This window comes from Sinohyriopsis cumingii, chromosome 16 (genome assembly GCF_028554795.1).
Source record: "Sinohyriopsis cumingii isolate HCF-2022 chromosome 16, ASM2855479v2, whole genome shotgun sequence".
NCBI lineage: Eukaryota > Metazoa > Mollusca > Bivalvia > Unionida > Unionidae > Sinohyriopsis > Sinohyriopsis cumingii.
This window is the reverse complement of record NC_142976.1, coordinates 72,362,499-72,383,413: the sequence shown is the minus strand read 5'-3', so window position 1 is coordinate 72,383,413 and position 20,915 is coordinate 72,362,499. Positions and strand designations below refer to the sequence as shown.

The 20,915-nt window shown below is 34.4% G+C and overlaps 1 protein-coding gene across 1 annotated transcript; it reads right to left on the bottom strand.

The window, feature by feature from the left end:
- Nucleotides 1–1,383: 1,383 nt before the first annotated feature.
- Nucleotides 1,384–20,915, bottom strand: LOC149780766 (beta-1,3-glucan-binding protein-like). The gene is made up of 12 exons (XM_089937835.1): nucleotides 20,757–20,915; nucleotides 18,053–18,133; nucleotides 17,142–17,273; nucleotides 16,070–16,197; nucleotides 13,583–13,657; nucleotides 12,572–12,638; nucleotides 11,936–12,103; nucleotides 10,801–10,878; nucleotides 10,376–10,493; nucleotides 6,564–6,632; nucleotides 5,234–5,360; nucleotides 1,384–1,643 (listed from the first exon to the last, which is right to left on the bottom strand). The coding sequence occupies exons 1-12, from the start codon at nucleotides 20,872–20,874 to the stop codon at nucleotides 1,440–1,442; spliced, it is 1,365 nt and encodes a 454-aa protein (XP_089793961.1). The 5' UTR covers nucleotides 20,875–20,915; the 3' UTR covers nucleotides 1,384–1,439.

Here is a 20,915-nt window from a genome sequence, read left to right as displayed (position 1 = left end):
TTAGTTAGGAAATATTGTATTCAAGACATGAAGTGAATTTTGTTAATTCATTTGTATACTTAAAATGTGAATTCCTTTGCCCGAAAATCGATGGTGGTTGCATTAAGAGCGCCTGCCCGCCGAAAATCGATTGAGTTAATGATTTATTGTCATGACAGGGCGTAAACATTTATTAAGAGGTCTGGATTATGTTATGGTTCAGATAGGGATACTAAATGAGCCGTCAGGGAGAGATATTAATTTTTCTCTACTACGGTTTTTGTATCAGCTGTTAGGCTGCTAACTAACCCATATTAACCTTAGTTTCTCTTGAATTACAATATGACGATATTTGAGGTAAGGAGAGAGGTGGTAATGTTCGATCTCAGAAATAGAAGCCTGACAAATATTTAAATTGCATACTTATTAATTTCAAAAGGGAAATAGTTCCAAACATAGCCTTGCACAGAAATGGCAAAGAGAAGACATCCAAATTACGGTTGATGACCAGAGAGAGAGAGAAAGAGAGAGAGAGAGAGAAGGAGGAGGAAAAGGAATACAACGACTCTAACGTGCCGCCAATGTTGGCGTGATCGGCAAGTAACCAGGTTATGCTGGACAATTTATTTCGATAGATCATGATAAATTTTGTCTTATAGATATAAACATAACGGTAATAGCATATTTTTAGCTACATTTGCTAATTATTTCTAAAAGAAGTGGTTCGTTTAAATGTCTTTATCACCATCGATCTGGTTGCGCTTTGTGATTCAATGGATACTAGATATGTACTTAATATAGCCAATGCGTCTGGTAAGATATATCCATAATGCTACACGATTATGATTTAAACTTATGACGTCACCCCTTAGTGTGTGAAACACATTAGCTTATGATTCGAAATAATTCATTTTAAAAGCAATAGGAAGAAGAAGAACTACACACAGAAAAAATACGCCACCGTGAAACGGGATATCGTGACAAAAAAGACGTGAGGTAGTCGCTGCACAATTTTAAAAATAAAATGTTACATCCCAGTTCGTGCGAAGAATGGTAAAGTTATAGTGATAACGTTCAGCTATGTTTTGACATGGAGTTAAGATCGGAATAATGTACAGCTGATATCTGTATTTCAACGCGTAGGCAGTACAGAAATTCATTTTATCTCCACGCCGGTCTATGCTTGTACAAATCCCTACAGTCATCAAACAGTGGCCGTAGGTGCTACACGCTCATCCAATAGTAATGTCCTACTTTTTTAAATGATGTGCTTTCGAGAGTTGCCACATGCCAGTGAGACACAAATAATCCAAAACAGATCAATTTCTTTATTTATCAATTTATCTTCAATATTTTGATGTAATGATGCCACTACCCACCTTACAGACACCAAGATAAACGCCGTGATAAAATTAATTTTATTTATGTATGCATAGTAGTTAAGTCTTGACAATATAGACCTAGTACTGAGTCATCTGCACCCAGTCGACTTCCATGGCCACATTGTCGCCAACCCACGTCCGTTCCCATTCGTATCTGTGAGCCCAGAAGTCAGCGTTCGCATGGGGTGAATTGTTTGCCCATGGTTTCTTGGCGTCGTAATGCCAATTGTCTGGGAAGAAATTGCTGGTTCCTCCGATCGCTACGTTCAGAATCAAGTAGAACTAAAAGAAACAACAGACTGTACGCATTATTATCAACCAAATCCCTGCCAGAAGACAAATTATTGTTACTGTCTGTACAGTCATATTTTGTATCATCCTTCAACTAAAGTGTATGCATTAGAACTGTAACCGAACAATGATACGGTTTATAGATATTGATATGACATCTGTACTAATCGACCGATTTAAACGCAATAGCAATTGAGATACACAAATAATTAAGGGCTTGATATATAACAAATATATTTAACAAAATGAAAGAAGAAAAAATATTGTTTCATCAATGTCTGATTCACAGTTTGCTTAGAACAAAAACGTAATCGATACTTTCATAATTTTCGACATTGTTGATGGTATTCAAGAGATTCTTTTGCTCTCTTGATCTTAAACCATACGTAACTGAAATCCTTAAAAAGCAGCTTTTGTAAGAAGGGAGAACTATTATAAAAACGTTCCTATACATCTTTTTTTAACAAATGGAAAGAGAACTCTGATTCGTCATAAGGAACGGATTGAAATACCATTACGGAGATGCAATCATAATGTGTGAAGTGAACCTGTCTATCCTTTGTAAACTTAATTTATGCTGCACTCTAAAGTTTTTACGTCGGATTCAGACATCAGTCCGCCAAGCTTTTACCTAGAAGTAAGGGACTCTTTTCACAAAAGATAACATATTCAAGTTTTAAAAAATCTCGTACTGGTTGACAAAATACAGGTGATAAATGCAAAGCGTCAAGGTAGCATGGGACACTTAATAAAAAGATAATAAAATCGGATAAATATAAACATGAAATATTGCTTGTTGAGGTTCTTTTGATTAAATCAATCGAAGCTTGAATGTAGCCCAAGAAATCTGCAAGAATTATTTTTTGTCGCTAAATTAGAATCTCGAAGAAAGTAATAGTGAATACGTCCCATTGTTGAGAAGATCATTAATGACGATTCTTATTAGCGCTTACTCATCTTTCTTCGTTATAACATTATGGAGCGGGTGAAAAATACCTGACGATTCTAAGTGTGGCTATAAACGTTCTAGTGCCACTGTTTGTACACTGCAAGGGGTACAGCTTTTACCTGCCTTGTTTTACATATTCCCATTATATATAAATCTTGTATCGTGAGCAAGACATTCGGCTGTAAATGTATCATTTTATGTCTTTTTTCACTCACTATTAAACAATCGAAGGGACTAGCTCTCTGCTGAGGCAAAATAATTTTCAGGAAGTCACGATAAAGTCATTTTTGTTCTGAGTGTTAAAACTATTGTGTTATTTTTGAACAACTACAAGGTTTTAAAATTAGCTGTTGTAACAGCCACATATGAAGCAAGACCTGAATAATTTTAATTTTGCACCAGGCATTGGGGGCGTTCACCAGTTATTATGTACTTTTGAGAGAGTGACGTATGCGAGGTGAAGTTGTTCGCGTTTAAAAGATGCACAATGGAGAGAATGTTGGCATACTTCTATGCTACATTAATGTAATGTGGATGATATTTCTTTGGATATTGTACTTTTGCTTAAAAAACAGCCTGAATTAGAATAAAGTTCACTATCCATAGCATCTATTAAAATAGGGGAAATTAATTTTGCCTGACTAGACAATACAAGCTTCTGAAAGTGCAATGAATGAATTACCAAATATATAAAATGTAAAAAAAGTTATCAGCTCTTTTTTTCATACAATTTACCTCTGAAGTTCAGGAAGTGAAAATGACCAAGTAAAGCTAGCACTTTTTTGAAAGGTGCACATCTCGAGTAAGGCCAAGCTGTATAATCTATACCCATATTACACCCATCAATCATACATGAAAATAAAGGGAATTAAAGATTCTTTGAATTATACCTAAGATATACAAGGTCCTTTTTAAATAGCCAGTATAACAAGTGAAGAAAGCCGGGGAAATTCTTGTTCTTTAAAATCTTAACCCTCCCTATGCAAAATACGAAACTGTAGAGCGCCACCATTATAAAAAGTCATTTGGTGAAAACTCCATGTCGATTTGACTTTCCGTTCCTGAAGAGCTGCAGTGACAAAATATTCAAGCTGGCAATCATAGACATCAAACCGGCACCATTTTTAAAAAAAATAGAATTAAGCTCTACAAATAGTATGAACTCATGAGAGAATGACAGGTGTAAGGTGATATTGTTTGCATTTGCAACATGAACCAGTTGAGAGAATGTAGGCACATCTATATGTTACTTTCACTTACTGTGTCTGAAATTTCTTTGGATATTATATTTATGAAATTTTAGATATTTCATTTTCATTTTCGACAAGCCAAACGATGAGAGGAATGTGTGTTTCAAGTTTCATGACTAAGAAGTGTAGGATGATTAGTGGCAATAAAGTTAAATTAAATAAATACTGTATGAGTTGCCTGACTCTAATTAAAACTGAACCGAATACGGTATTAACTACCTGGCTTTAATTAAAACTGAACTTAATACGGTATTAACTACCTGGCTTTAATTAAAACTGAACTTAATACGGTATTAGCTACCTGGCTGTAATTAAAACTGTACAATATGAGTTGCCTCTCTCCAAGTAAAAGATACCAATAGGGAATAGTTTGCAGAATTAAAAGTGCAAACGCGGGCAGACAACAGGTTCTCTCCCAAGGAGGTTATTTATTGCCGAGGCAACATGAGTAAATTGCCTTTCCGCAGAAAATACCATCGTAGCCTATACGGCATGTCTGGCAAGTTAAGCGCCGTGTCATTATGTCTCCTTTCTTTAAATGGACTGGATTGCACAAGTCTATTTTGAACAGAAGAGCAGAGGTGGATCATTGATTTGCTGGATAGCATTTGGGTGAGATCTACAGGTCACAATGAAGACGTAACTGATCTACTGGAACTGTTTGATTGTAACTCATGTCATTCACGTGGCACTACGAAACTGAATAAAAAGACATAAGTGGAAGTCAGTAAACATATATGTAATCCGTTTAAATTTAATGATTGAAAATATTTTCTTCGGAATGTAAATTTTCGGTAAGAACTTTACAATTTCAGGGTGTCAAAAAATAAATTTAAATTTCTCGCTTTTTAAACATGTTTAAAGATATACTTTTTTTCAAAAACGTGTATGTGTGCCTCTGTGTATGTGTGATTTGGATTTTTAACGTAGCGTTAACAATTTTCCAGTCATATCGCTACGATGTCTGCAGTGTTTTTTTTTTTTTTTATACAAATGTCTAGCACTGGGGCACCATGCCGCAGACATGTAGGATCATTTCCCACCTAGTCGCATTCTCCTGAGACTCGGCCCCACGAGTCCTAACATTAACTTCTTAATGTTGAGCACCAGACAAGGCACATGAGAGTACTATTTGTATAAGTCTTTGATATAACTCGGCCAGGGTTCGAACCCGAGACCTGCCTCATCCAAGGCGGACGCTCGAACCACTTAGGCCAACGGAGCGGTCGTTTTTTTACAAATAAACTTGTTTATATGTATAAAGAAAAAAAGGCATGCATACGTGCATAAGTACATGAAGGCATTATATATACACATTTACAGACAAAAACAGGAAGCAGACAGACGGATGTGTTCATAGTGTTGTGTCACTTTGTACTGACCGGTTGATCAAAAGGAGCCATAGGTTCTCCAGTTTTCCAGATATTGTCCCCTGTAAAACCACCAAAATGAAAGAATCCACCTGCAGGGGCATTTACATGCATTACTTCTTGATTGTCAACGGAGACGCTACAACAATGGTGTATAACATAAGAAAACTATTAAAAAGTATAATGTGTTATGTATATTTAAGTTATATTATGTGCGTGACCTTTGTCCGTAATTAAGGATATAGTTTTTGCCAACCTGACTATCGTCATGTTTTAAGATATTTACTAAAATTTGAATTCAAGACAAAACCTTGTTTACGAGCTTATGAGGTTCTGAAAGATAAATTGTTTACAGTTTGGTGTAATTTTCCATTAAGATGTTGAGTTTTTCAAAAAACTCTACTGTGACATATTTGAATTAAAATATGCATATAAAGGATTTGGTAAACAATTATTCATTCCAGTTTAATATCAGTCTTAGGGAATCTATGCTCAGAGTTTGCAGATGTGTTCAGATATAATTTGAAAGGAATGATTTATTTACATTATTCCTTGGAATTACATTGTGCTCAATGACGTTTCGGACTAAAACACTACTTTGGGGATTATGGAGAACTCATTCCAAGACATACTGGATTGCATCCTTGCGGTATATCAACACATTATAGACTATTGCTACATCAGCGCATTAAACACTATTGACATTCATTCGGAACATTTTATACTTTTGGATTTGTGATATAACAATTCACAATACTGTAAGTGTCTTTACTTAATTTTCACCTCACATTCTAGGAAAATACATTATTTGTTAGTTTTACTAAACGTGTTGGTTTTGCCTCTTTCTGCTACATAGCCAGAGACAAGGGAGTACATAAATGTACTTAAAACGTCATTTTCTACCCGAAAAAACCTAATAATTTAGAAATAAATGTTAATTGCCTGGTTGACTGACAATGATCTTTCCCCCTTCCCAATAAAATATAGCCAACTATGGTGTGCTATGCAACAGAAATATGAAAAGTAAATTATTGAAATATACTAAAGTTAAAGCCGAATTTTCAAACATAACTTTCAAGCTGTTGGGATTTCGTTGCATTAATATTTAATCATCTATGCTAAATATGTTAGAGGCAAAACATGCTATTTCCAGTGCACTATCATTTCTGCTTTGATTTCCCATATTTGCCTTAACTTTCATTTAAAATAACAATTTATAACAGAAATGATGTATCTTTTTTATAACAAATATAAATATTATAAGACTGTTTATTGGTGGAGGTTCACGATGGATGGAAAATAGTATAAGGTTGAAAACGGAATAAAAACTCTACTAACTTACATGATGTGGTTATGCGTCCAATCAAGTGTATAGACGTGGAAATCAGAGTTCCATCCATTGTTGTTTTGCCTGAAATATTAAAATTTAATAATACAATACTCTACATCATTACCCACAAACAAGGCAAACGCTATGGAAAGAATGATATGTTGGAGTTTTAAATCATGCACTTGTTTAAATGGATGGCGCTCAAATCAACGAAAAACTTAGCATCAGTAGAACATTAAAAATACGTCACATTGCCAGAGTTTTTCTCAAGATTTCCCATGAAACATCTGCATATAAAGCAACGTGACTCTTCACATTCTAATGTCTGAGAAATCGAGTTCAACCCAAACCTTAACCACAGTGCTGATGCCAGACAAAAGACCTGACAGACAGATATTATAATGGCCAACCATAAGCCAGAGATGCTATGCAATTCGGTCAAAACATAGGTAGGTACTTCGTGCTAAAATGTGAGATTCGTATGACTGTATAGGACTCCCTATATGTTCCGTGTAAGATTTTATAAATTTATATTTACTTATACATTTTTTTTTACAATTACGTTCTTTTTATCTGTTTACTAAAATAATGACACCGATACATAGGTTGATCCGATTCCAGTAATGTATCTCAAACGTACATATAATTCCGGTTGTTTTTGTATTAGTAATGAATATTTTAGTGGCAAGTCCAAATCTTTGAAAGAAGTTAGTGAATATGCATATATATATATATATATATATATATATATATATATATATATATATATATATATATATATATATATATATATACCACAAGGTGTATACACTTTCTATTGACTTGAAAAATGTATACGAGTAAGGTATCAAAGATCGAGCATTCATACTTTACAGGTACTCAGAGTATGCCACAAACAATTACACACTTAAATTATACCACATACAAACACACTTTAATTATAGCCCATGCAATGACACACTTTAATTATTCAACATTCAATTACACATTCTTAAAATTCTAATAGGGTTTAAATGAATAAAATCGGGCCCTAGAAAGATCGTATGGCTATAGTGAAAGCGCGACCATTGGGGAATAGGCTAAGCGAAAAGACAAACCAAAAAGAGGTAATTCAAACATTTAGCGTTATTTGAAGTGGACATAAGTCATTATCATACTGTACTTACCAGTTCTATTGACCATAATACCTTAAAATTCTTGTTATCCTCCATCTCTCTATTACTCTTTTACTTTCTCTGATGGTCATTTTGTCTACCATCATACCCTAGATATCGCTGCATGCCATATGCGAAAATCTGCCATGCACATTTGTTCCGGACTTTGGCCCGAGGCTGGCGAGGAGTCAGATATCGAGATTTTAGATTATTGGGTCAAACTGATATGTTCGCTGTCTAATGAACAGATCAAGGGGGTGGGGGTAACTGACCATTATATTGTTTGCATCCTCCATCTCCGTGTTGACCTATTAATCTGTAAATGTTTCCAGTCATTATTCCAACGAGAGCCAGAGGATGATGTGGCTCAACAAAGGTAACACGAACACTCTGACTGACCAGCCATGACAGGGTAAGAGAAAGAGGGCGGGAGAGAAATAGAAACAAATTGTGTGTGTATCGGGATGTCAAGAAATGTAAAGCACTGTCTTCTAGTCTCAACAAATTAGAGGAACAGTGTATCTATATTATAACGAAAGAGTGTGGGAAATTCCCATGGAAAGTGTACACATCACAGTATCACCATTTAGGTTCTACTACTAAAATGTTTAAAGTTCAAGTTCAAGGTTTTCATCCAGCTTCATATTTTTTACTCTCTCACTTCACAGATTTTCACGCATTTTTGTCCCATGGGAGATAAAAAAGAAATCATTTGATGACTTTGTGCAACGTGCTTAATACATTTAGAAAACGAGAGTTTCATGTTACTTTTCTGTTTTGTTAACGAATGGAAATTCATCACCAATCTAGAGAAACAATGGTCTACTTTTGAAACCATAGTTATATGCTTAATATAAAACATTGGAAAATCACAATTAGATATACGAACAGTATTAGTACATCAAATTCCTATAAATCAGCAATTTAAACCCATTATATATATATATATATATATATATATATATATATATATATATATATATATATATATATATATATATATATATATATATATATATATATATATATAAAATGCCATTGACTTTTGTCCTTAATTGAGGGTTGGAGATTGGGCCTACCTGACTAATGTCAGTTTTAATGACATTTTTACTTGGATTAGAGTTCAGGATATTAGGTTTTTTTCCTTGGAAATTCTGTGGTCCACCTAATTTTGCACAGGTTGTTTGCTAAACTTTAAGTAAACAGACCTGCCCTTGTTTATGAATTTGATGGAAATCTCCAGTGGAAATCGAGGGAATTTCGTTTCGGCATAAGTCGGGTGATAGTCTAAGTGAAAAGACAGAATTCCCTAGGTCAGTTGTGCAAATATTACAAGGTCAAAGTATATTGGTACATAATTAAAACAAAGACAAACGTTGTGTTTGATGCTGGCCACTTTCGTGACTTTGTAATGAACATAAATGATATCAGTGAACCAAAAATTTGCTATGTATTTACAGCATAACATAACTATTTGGACAAAGTCTATAGAGTAAACGTGCTAAGAAATTGATCAACGAGACAAGGTAAACAATTATTCATTCTTATTTTAATATAAATCAATGTGGAATCACTTTTGGTTTCCTTCAGATATGACTTGAGAGGAATTATGTGTTTAAAGTATGCATTGGAATTGCAAAGTGTTCATTTACGTTTTGAACTAAATCATTACTTTAGATTATTGTCAATTCATTCAAAGAAATGTTATATTATATAAGTATGATACATCATCTCTATTGGTATATCATCACATTCAAAATTGGAATTCTTTCGGAAAACCACTGGTTTCATTCGGAACATTCTATATTTTGGACTTCTGATAGAACCTTTAGGATTACTTTGAATTTAATTCACGTTACTTTCAGTTCAATTTAATTTTTCAGATTGCATTCTAGGGAAATAAATGATTTGTGAAATTTTACTAAACGGATAGATAGATAGATAGATAAATAGATAGTCTTCAAGGTGCTATCAGTTCTCTTGATTGACCACAAAGATATAATCCATAATGTCTATGAATGAGTCCTCAATAATTCCTCAGTAGCGTATAAGTCCAAAATGGCAATGAGCACTTTCTAATTCCATTGTATAGCTTAAATAAATACTTCCTCTTAGATTATATCTGAACAAATAGTAAATGCTTCCACAGACTGAACATAAAGTAATAATTGAGACTTTGGGTACAACCTCTATTTCTATGCACACTGTCACCTGACACATGACGTCACAACATATACTGGATGTGGGTGATTCCTAATGGAAAAAAAATCTAAAACATTGTCAACAAGCTCGCTTCCAGAACCTTCTAAAGTCGTAATCATAACTGTGTTCTGAACACAAATTCAAATTAACATCTTAAAAAGACTAACAGGTAGGGAAAACTCTACTCTCAGTCAAGGACGAAGGTCAAGCACATAATATCAATGAATATGAATAACAATATATATATATATATATATATATATATATATATATATATATATATATATATATATATATATATATATATATATATATATATATATATATAAGATTTAGTTCCTATCGGCAGGTCAGGACATCGTAACGAAATATGAGAAAGGAGATTCACTAGCGAAGGTGCGCCGTTGTTTGTACACCTCGACAAATTTTAAAAACTATGGAACATGTATTGAAACAGTGAGGACCCACCTGCCTCCGTGCGTTTTCATGAAGCCGTTGTGACTCGCTGATGGTCCCCAGTGGAGTGTGGAGATGACCTCAGTGACACCATGGTTATGACCACTCGGATCATTGGCAACAGCATTCCCTATCAGAGAAAATAATATAACTACAGTGTATATACATGTATGCATGGTCAAAAGGGTTTTAAAGTAATCCCTAAAAGAAATCAATGGATTGAAAACATATTTCGAAATGATAAAATGCCCAAATAGATTGACAAAGCTATGACAAATTATGTGTGCGTGTGAGTGTGTGTGCGCTAGCAGATTCGCACAAATTAGCTGTATTAAGAATAATTACGGAACGTGGAGGATACAATTCAGAACTTAAGTGCTCCGGAAATTAAATGAAACCCAGGCCATTCTGTTGCTATAATAGGTAGTTTTGTGTACCTCTCGATTCCATCATGTCAATCTCACCGGATCTAGGCCATTGACCATACTTGGAATCCTTCGGTAGCATCCATATAGCTGAAATGAAAATCGAAAATAACAATCAGTGCATTGCACTGGTTTATTTACTGTCTTATAAAAGTGTTGTGTTATTTGGCTGTTTCTGTCCATTTGTAAGACACGGCGTGATTCATAAAAACAAGAACTTGTCAGCTTTTTTTAAAGTAGGTGTTTTCAAGGAGATATGTACACATAGAACGCAAAATATTACATACGTGGTTAACCTCAAAATGTTTTCACTTCCAGACAACTATAGTTCTAATCTAATATTTCTCCAATAATTTCCTTTCACTCCGCTACACAAGCCGTCGTCCTAACTGCTGTTGACATTTAGCATCTCACGTCTAAAACAGAAGGTTGTTTAATCCCAGTTTCGCGTGACAGCAGCTCAGATGGCTCATATGAAATAGTAAGAGCCTCAAAATCAATTCCAAAACAAAGGAAACTCCGTCTATGGAACACGAATAGAAACACAGACGATTTCATGCCATAAAGGACAGGGGAAGCTTGCATGCCATATACAAACAAGACCTTCAAGGTATGAATTTCAACCTATTCACACACTAAATGTGTTGAGCTTACAATGTGTTTTGCTCTGGTATTTTACTTCGGTATACCGATCAGACAGGGTAATTAAATGCATATAGTACGATGAACCTGGACCCTTAATTCAAGAGGAATGATCGATATCTGATTACCTAAATGTATAAAATCTGATCAAGAGGAAAAAGAAATTACTTAACTAGCATATTCTAAAACCTTCTGGGAGGTGAGGAGTTCCACAAGATCCTATTCATTACCAATCAAAAAGTCCGTTATTTATAAAGTCCGGTTTGAGTGACTTGAAACGAAAAGTACTATTTAAAGGCATGCTCAAAATTGTATTGACCTCCAACTCAGGCAATCTACCTACTAATCTTAACATGTAAAACAACAAAACATTTGGTGAAAGCACAGAAACAATTTATGTGCGATCAACCAATCCATGAGTTATCTGGCATAATGAAAGTTTCAACCTCCGGATATTGCATTATATGCTAAATAAATCACTGAGAATGTGTGGCATCGAACGAACCTGGCCAGATCCAATCTCCTTTAGGAATCCTGGCTCTAACCTCGACCTTGCCGTACCGGATGGTGTGCTTGGACTTGATCTTGGCAGACATCACTGGAGGGAGCAAACCGTTGTGTCCGTCCCGCCTGCATCCGTTATTATCTGCGATGCTACACATTCCGTACATTTCTAAAGTGTAAGTACCATTTATAAATGAGAGCATATCGAATGTATGGACTCGCTTATAAACATTGGCGGTTATTGTCCGTACATAAATAATAATGTAAATTGGTTTTTAAAAAAAATTCAACTATCAATAATACTGCTATGTACACACACACAAACAAATAAGCACACCCAAAATGCATACTAACTTCAATTACGTATCGACAAATACACGGTACTTAAACTAATACACTTTTCGTCTTCATTTTACTTTGTAAATCGGGTCAATTTGTGTACATGACATCTGTCATAAATGTCCTGCATCCGTAGTACAGACGGATAGTTTGGTCACTGGAAGAAGTACGTATTTGGATGGGTTCGTGAAATATATATTACAGACCAAATAAAAGTCTGACAAGGAGCAAAATATTTCATCAATGTGTACAGAGAGAGAGAGAGAGAGAGAGAGAGAGAGAACACTCAAGTACTCACGATGCAAATCCATCACTCCTGTCGTCAATTTATGTTCATCAAATCTCGCATCGTTTATCGTCAATGTCTGCCGACAATGGAAATACGTGTACGTACAAATCCTAGCATACAAAATGCTCTGCGTGCAATTTAGTCCCTAGAACCATTTTCTATGCATTTGAAGTATATATATTTGGGTGGCTCCAAAATGCAAGAGAATATTTCGTTTTGTCGCCATATTATCCGATTTTCTCTGCGTAAACAGTTAGTATTGGTACATGAATAATTGCGATGTATGCTGCTAAAAATCAATTAGAACCGAACAGATTGTTAGATTTTTCAGATAATCTCCATCTAAACTTATTACGTCGTTTTTGTCAATGTCAGCATCTCTGCAAGGGAATTGAAATTGAAGATCCGTTGAGGCCGTGGTTGCAAAACGCGTAGACTTTATCCAGATTGGATGTTAAGAGTACGTGGGGTTGTTTTGAAAAAGGAAAAGTGGAGTTTTCTAGAAAACAATTGATTGCCACAGGTAAATAAAATGTTTAGACCATTACTTAGGTTCATCTGTGATTGATTCTCCCTCAGTATAGTGCTTTCCTTTAGACCTAAATCTTTGTTGGAAACTACTTTTGGGATTATGCTGTGTTGATACTGTCAGTACTTACGTGGAATTGACACTGCATTTAAATTCATATCGCACCCCATACCAACCAAAAAAACCCAAAAACAATTCTATACCACGCATTTTGTGAGCATAACACAGTACACTATAGCCCCAAAACGTTAAAAAGCTGCCAAAAAATTCCGGTGCCTCCCATCCTCTAGCAAAAATAGACCCTTTACTTTATTCAGTGTAATTTTCCTTTCTTATTAGCCGATTGATGTGTGTGTGTGTCTCTGTGCGTGTGTGTGTGTGTGTGTGTGTGTGAGAGAGAGAGAGAGAGAGAGAGAGAGAGAGGGAGGGAGAGACGGACACGGCGGTACCTGTATTTTATAAACATTATATGTTTGGATTCTGTTACTTACAGGCTTGAGGAAAAGATGACCATTTCTGATAAAGGCGTTTGGCTTGGCTGGTGTGTACACCTGAAACTCCCCGTTCTGAAAATAATCATATATATATATGACAAAATAGGAACTAAAGGTACAATTAATAAATGTTAAAATGAATTACATGCAAATTTAGGAAGATGGAAGATAAACCCTTCCAAATAAATGAAATGGGACGTGTGACAATCTACAATGTAAGGTGTACAGATGTTACATTTCTATGCAAATGTATCTGAAGTAAATGATGAAAGTAACACGTGCATAATCCTTAAAGCATATGGTGACAATTGTTTACATCAACCACACACCCTCAAAATGCCCAAGATCGTCTCGATCGGTAAATCAATGTTGGAAATAATTTAAAATCCTGTATTGCCAAAACATCAGCTTGATTACCCCTCCCCCATTCAATATATTTGATCTTTGCCAGTTTAAATAGTCCACAAAAATACTCTCCTTTTCAGAGTAAATTTAATAAAATCATAACTTATTATCGTAGTTATACGTAGCCAAAGTATTATATACTGATGGTTTTCGTTTCGTGTATATCTGTGTTATTGTATGATTGCAGTTTGATACAACTCATCGTTGAATATAACTTTCAAAGTCACTTCTGTGTTTCTCGAGCAATTATTTCAAAGTTAACAGAAGTACTAATGAACTTTGAAATATAACTTGAATACTTCGTTGTTATATGATAAGGTGTGGTTTATGGTATGGTCTATGCTTGGCAGCAGTGTCATCGACTGGTTATTCTATTTTATTTTTGAAAAAATGAAAACAGGAGAAAAGTTGATGGCCATCGCAAAATGCGTGCTCTGTGGACATGGTATCTGATTCAGATTGTAAGCACGGAGAAATAGTATTACTTCAATAGCTTAGTATCGCAAATCTCTCACATTTCCTTCTCCACCACCAACCCCAACCCCTCTCATTTTACTATCCCTATACAGTTACTTACGGGCAAGATTCCAATATCCATTATGCAGTTGATGTGCCATTCTGATATGACAATGCATTTACGTACAAAGTTTGTTGTTTGTTAATGTAAAAAAAAAATAATATCACTCTTCATTCAATCTATAGCACAGTAGCACATTTAAAGATAATTTACAATTCCATTCATGCTATAGTACTATAACACACTAAAATATAATTTACAATTCATTCCGTACTATAATAACGTGTAATATCTCTGATGTTAACCTAAGATTAGGATTACATGCTTTGGTGTGTTGCTATTTTTTACGGTTTGAGCCCCTACCCCAGGGTCCATGTGGTCAGAAAGACACACTATTATCCGTCACATATCTTGAATTATTGAAGAACCGTAGCAACAAAAAACAAACAACAAAAGAAAACGTAATCCACAGACAAAGGGCATATATATATATATATATATATATATATATATATATATATATATATATATATATATATATATATATATATATATATATATATATTAGACGTTAGAACCCATTTTGGTGGCTATGATAGGTTGGGGATGGCTAGGCTTGCACTAAAATGAGAAAATGTATAGTTAGAGTATATCCGATTCGCAAGTGACTTACTGACTTTTACAGCCGCATCTTTAACAGAGAAACGTTTTAGCAATTACAAAGATCTCAAAAGCATTCGATTAAATGCCAACGACAACTTGAGTTAATAATAACCTAGTTTTACCGTTTCCCCAAGGCCTTTTTAAATCGGTTACAGGATAAAATTGAATTATATGCATACATACTCCAAAAGACTATTGATTCACACATATGGTGATACATCTTTGTTATGTCTCGTCTTTTTTTATCTAACTGCCTTTTTTGACCCAGCACCCCACTCACAAGACAGAACCTAGTGCCGCAGTGAACAACACTTTATTCACTGCATATATTCTGTATCTTAAAAACTGTACCTAGATTAAAATCAAATATATAATCAACATACAAGAAAAACCATTCATTGTGTGTTTTCTGTTAACTTTGCCTCTGTGCTGTCATTGCAGAGACAATCCATGACCTTGCTGCAAATTTACACCTTATAAGAGAGACACCTGCCACGTTTTACCGCTGTATCATGAACGCTAAAATACGATATTCGTTTCTGCATTGACAGAAAATGTAACGGATACTGAGATAAAACTAAAATGCCCGCCATTGCAAACAAAATTTTAAAAGTTAAGATTGAGGCTTCTGTGTAAATATGTCTTCCAGAATCGACCCATTGGTGTGAGCTTTCGGTGGACTATTCGTTTAAGCGATAAATATACATTGCAGTTTGCATGCATCTTAATTTCATCATCTTGCAAAGTCTCTCGTTGACATGAACCAAGCAAATTGATTGTACATTGTTATTATGTATTTATCAGATGGTCTAGGCCTTAATAACTATTCTAATTCAACGTCAAATTGACATGTCATGTTGGTCTAGTAACACAAATGAAAAACATGAGAAATTACTTACATATCCCCCATACATGGAGACTTCATAGTCCCAGTGGTTCCTATCAGGTTGGTCACCGTGGTCAAAGTCGTCACGGAAGACGACCGTGCCTCTCCGAACAGCATTTTTGGGATAAAAGAGTTTTGGTTCTAAAAGAATTGAAAGGACTTCATATTTTAATAACATTTATAATATGCATCTATTAGATCATTTCATCCTTAGCTTCTAATTAGGTATTCAGAGAAAAGGATTACCATTTTCCGTAACAGATTATAATGTAACCCGAATTTGATATGAGTAATAGCGTAAGTACTGGTGTCATAAATGGATAATTGCATCGTTGCAAAGTGTGGAAGTGGGTCATAGCATTCACTAATATGTCTCGGAAATGGGTAATAGCATATCCTAGCAGAATTCGGAAATGCATTCACTAGAGATGTCAGAAATGAGTAAAAATATTCGCTACAGATCTCGGCACTGGGTATCAGCATTCGCCACATACTTCAGAAAAGTGTACTGATATTCATTACAGGTCTCATAACACATTCACTTGCTTCAATTTTCGGAGTTGATTTTATATCAAAATATTTATAAAGAAGTAAATTTGAAATTGGCTCAAACTCTTACTTGCCATCCTATTTATACTATTAGCACAATCTTATTAAATGATGTTGAACATATCAGAAATTACATCAACAATGAATATTTTTCATCTGAACTATCTTTTTAAAAAAAACTTTGCCCTCAAAAGCATTGCCTGTCATCGGCTGTTACTTTATAGAATCAGTTCACATCTACTTGAGGACAGTATTACTCCTTCCGGCAAGGTTCTTGTTCATGTCATAGTTTAATTCTTTGTTGTTGAAGTAAAATGACAGTCAGAGCCAATTCGGCACGCCTCTTGAATACACTCTAAATATAAGTCGTCAAGATTGATAAAAACGTAACAAGTTTTCGATACTGCATTGGATCCAGGTAGGTGTAATCGATCTTCATTCAACACGTCAAAGTCAAAGAAATGTGAATAACGCAAATAAAAAAATGAATATTATTTTTTTTAGAAAGAATGGATGTTAAGTGAGTGCTTACATACCTAACCATTCCAGGAAACCGTCAGAGGGAAAGTGTATAAGTTTTCCTTCAACTTCAGCCACAATCCGATATTGAAGCTTTTCTCCCTCGTCTAGCTTGAAGTTGTTATTCCTGTGGTACCACATCCCATTTACTGAATTAAAAGGTTGACACAGTCACCGAATTAAAAAAAATGTTTGGTCGATTTACAAAGAACAAACATTTATATCCTTACAAATATTTTTGATATAATAATAATAATAATAATAATAATCATAATGTACTAAACATAAGATATGTGCTGTTAGTATTTACGTTTATAGCATTGTTAGATTTTAGTGATTTGTGTTAAAAAATTATTATGTGAATTGATTTTAAAAAGATATTTCTCAACACGAGTAATTAGTAAATTGCTAACAGCAGACTTCATAAAGCACCTTATTCACGAAACGTAATAATTTCTTATCATCATACAGTTCTCTAGATATTCTCACGCATGAGTGTCAAGTCATGTGAGATGGGAATATGTGTGTATATTCGGTGTTTGGATCATATTTCCTACTAAGGGACATGAAATACAGAAATAAAGCAAGAACACCATGTGCGTGTGAAATTTGAGGTTTGTGAATGTGTGATCATTATTTTCAATAATCGAAAATTATATCTGATATCACATTTAATAACCTTTCAATTTATAACGACTGTTCTCTTTATGTCACTGAAAATAGGGGTAACATCGTCTTCAAGTAAGCTTCAAGCAAATGTTCAACATTGCTTGCTTCGCTGTGAGGTGTAATAATAATAATAATAATAACTGATTGTGATGATAATAAGTGACGTTACATTGGTTTATTCTGTTGCAATTCTTGATTATGACGATGATAACTTTAAAATCTATTTTTGCATGATTAACCTAAAGAATGAATTCCTTACCCGCTTGCTGGAAGACGCCAACCACTGTGGCTTTCTCGTTCTTGCCGTAGATGACATGAAGAAACCGGAGGCCAGGAATATCTGAAAGACAATGTTTACTGTTATCCACTTTCACCTTAGAATCACATTCGGAAAACATGTATTAACGGATTACTGTTATCCTGGCTAATGTTTGAATTTCTGTGCCTACATGAATTTACGAATTAATTTCTAAAACAAAATAACTACTGGTCATACTCATACGGTCATAGAATATACAATGATCTTTCTTGTAGATGCGGAAGCTAACATTGTCAGCAAAGCCTGAAAATGTCAACCCACGCACAGTTCCGAGCGGGGATTTGTCTTTTTCGGCTTAAATTGGAGACGGGCAGGTGGGTGTAATTCGATCAGGGACTCAAAAGTCTATATTAGTAATTAAAATGAAAATGAATGGTGTACAAGATTGTGCTTGTGGGTGTGTAGTTTTGTGCCAGGAATGAGGATGTTTATTGTAATGGGAAGCTAAAGGTAAATCTGAGTAACCAACCTAATTTTACTTTCATTTCCATGCAGAAGGCACACTATTCTCATCTCCATCCGTTCGTCTGACTGTCCATCTTTCGCACTCTAATTTGTATCTTATTTAAGATATATTAATATCACTTGAATAATAACAGAAATGATTGCTCTCGACTTCGTCCATAAACTTTTATACTGACAAGTGCGTCCTTGAGAAAGAAAAACTGAGATCGTTCTCTTCTTGTTTTCATCAATGTTGGTGGAACATAATCGACGGGAAATGCAACCGGCTGGATTTATCGGTCAGCTCTACTTCATTGCCATATAAACATTCCATGAATATTTTCACACCTGAAGATGTAGTCTGCGACCGAATGTTTTCACTTTTTAATGCTATAATGCCAAGCTGACTTTGAGCTGGCATTGATACATCAAAGCGGTTCCAAATGTCAAATTCAGGCAAGTTTCATTTTTCTTTTGATTATATATATATATATATATATATATATATATATATATATATATATATATATATATATATATATATACACTCAAGTGAAGAAAGCAACGTATAAAAAAGTTATACGATTTAAATTTAATTACGAGAGGTTCGTTAATTTATAAAAAGACAGCGTAGATGATAACCCCAAAACAAATACTAAAAACAGGACATGACACTTCCAACATTCCAGTCTTATCTTGATGACATTGATGTTTGTAATTTATTAAAATGAAAACAGCCGTTGAATGCTAATACATTTTCCCGATATTTCATAGCGTACCATGGTACTTTTCATTTATTTTAGAGTTTTAATATTGATCGTGAGCGAATTATTTTTGTGTGATCACATGACTATGTAACTACTGAAACATATACTGTGAGATAAAGATAATCATTTTAAACATTTTTACAGTGAACACACACAATTACCTTTAAACGTATTTTGCTTGGTCATTTGGATTTTGTTACAATACCAATTGTTTAACTGAGGTTTTCATTAATTAAATCCAATTATTATTAAAATTTCCACTTGTTCTTTTTCTATTTTTTTCTTCCTTTTTTATTATTTTCTTCCTCTTTATAACCTGCACGTTTACATTCTAATAATGATCATGAATTCTATACGTAAGCACATTTTATCGGCTGTGTCAAATCTATATTTACTTTAAAGCTTTGAGACCTCGTACATCTCTGCCATTTGTCTGAATTTTATCAGATAAGATTTGACATTGATCCAAAGTTTATCAATGATATGAACTTTGACCTACCATGATAATCCACACAAGAGCAATATGTGGGATTCAACTTTTCATCTAGAGTCAACAGATGACTTTGCTTAATGAATCTCTCAGTGCGAAAGCATGTTCTTTGTCAATTCAAACTCGACGAATGACAAAATCAGGTGTTGCAATAAAAGAAGCCCAACATTAAATTATGTAACACCTCACTTAATTTGTAAAACATAAATCTGCAGTCAGAAAGTTTTGGATCAAACTGAATCTAAAGTAATGTTTATATTTTAGTAATGAAACTGACATATCCATTATCTTTTGGTGATAAAAAGCCTTTCCTTCTTTCTTGCTCAACAGCAAATCATTCGAAATCACTACCTTGCGTCAAAAGTGTATGACGGTTTCTCTTTTCCATTTTCTTTCCTGAAATATCCTGGTTAAATTCACACAAAAAAGTGTCATGAAAAATATTTTTGTATCATAACGATGCATCAAAACACTTATCAAAAAATCAGTTTTCTAACGTTATATACTATTTACAGCCTTTGACGAAAATGTTTCAATATAGAAGCGAAACTTATCCAAGATTGACCTTCAAAACAATTTCTTCTTCGATGGTGCAGTTATGTTAAATATTCCATTTGACTAGCTGAGAATTTCGAAGGGATTGTGGGGAAGAGGTCGACGATTCAGTAAAACTTCCCTTTTCTGGTTATAATTTTCTATTTTTCATTCGGAAAGAACGAAACTTGGCCAATTTATGCCAAACTAACAAACCAATTGGCAAAATAAAACCATCCCAGACAAGATAGATTTGTAATAATCATCGCTCCAACTTAAGTGCAAAATACGAGACACATCCATCATATGTTTGAAGGCAATGACATATTAATTCAATCTAAATAATCTGTGCTCAAACGCATAGCAATGATACTACATTCTTTTTTTTAAAAAAATCATGAAGAACTACCTTCCAGCATGAATTCGACTCCTTTCTCATAGCTGGAGATTTTGGGGAGCGGCAGATCATTGGCCCTCGTCGACAAGACTGACAGGATGTTCAGCAACAGGACACAGATGAGGATCATTTTGTGTGTCTCGCTTTCAATGACATCTGCACGAGATGTGA

Bases quoted from the DNA above. Each gene is read 5' to 3' on its own strand.
- LOC149780766 (XM_089937835.1), bottom strand. From the start codon at position 20,874: ATGATCCTCATCTGTGTCCTGTTGCTGAACATCCTGTCAGTCTTGTCG. The intron at 16,198-17,141 runs GTATGTAAGCAC...CAATTCTTTTAG, and splicing joins CGGTTTCCTGGAATGGTTAG to AACCAAAACTCTTTTATCCC. The intron at 13,658-16,069 runs GTAAGTAATTTC...GATTATTTTCAG, and splicing joins TCTCCATGTATGGGGGATAT to AACGGGGAGTTTCAGGTGTA.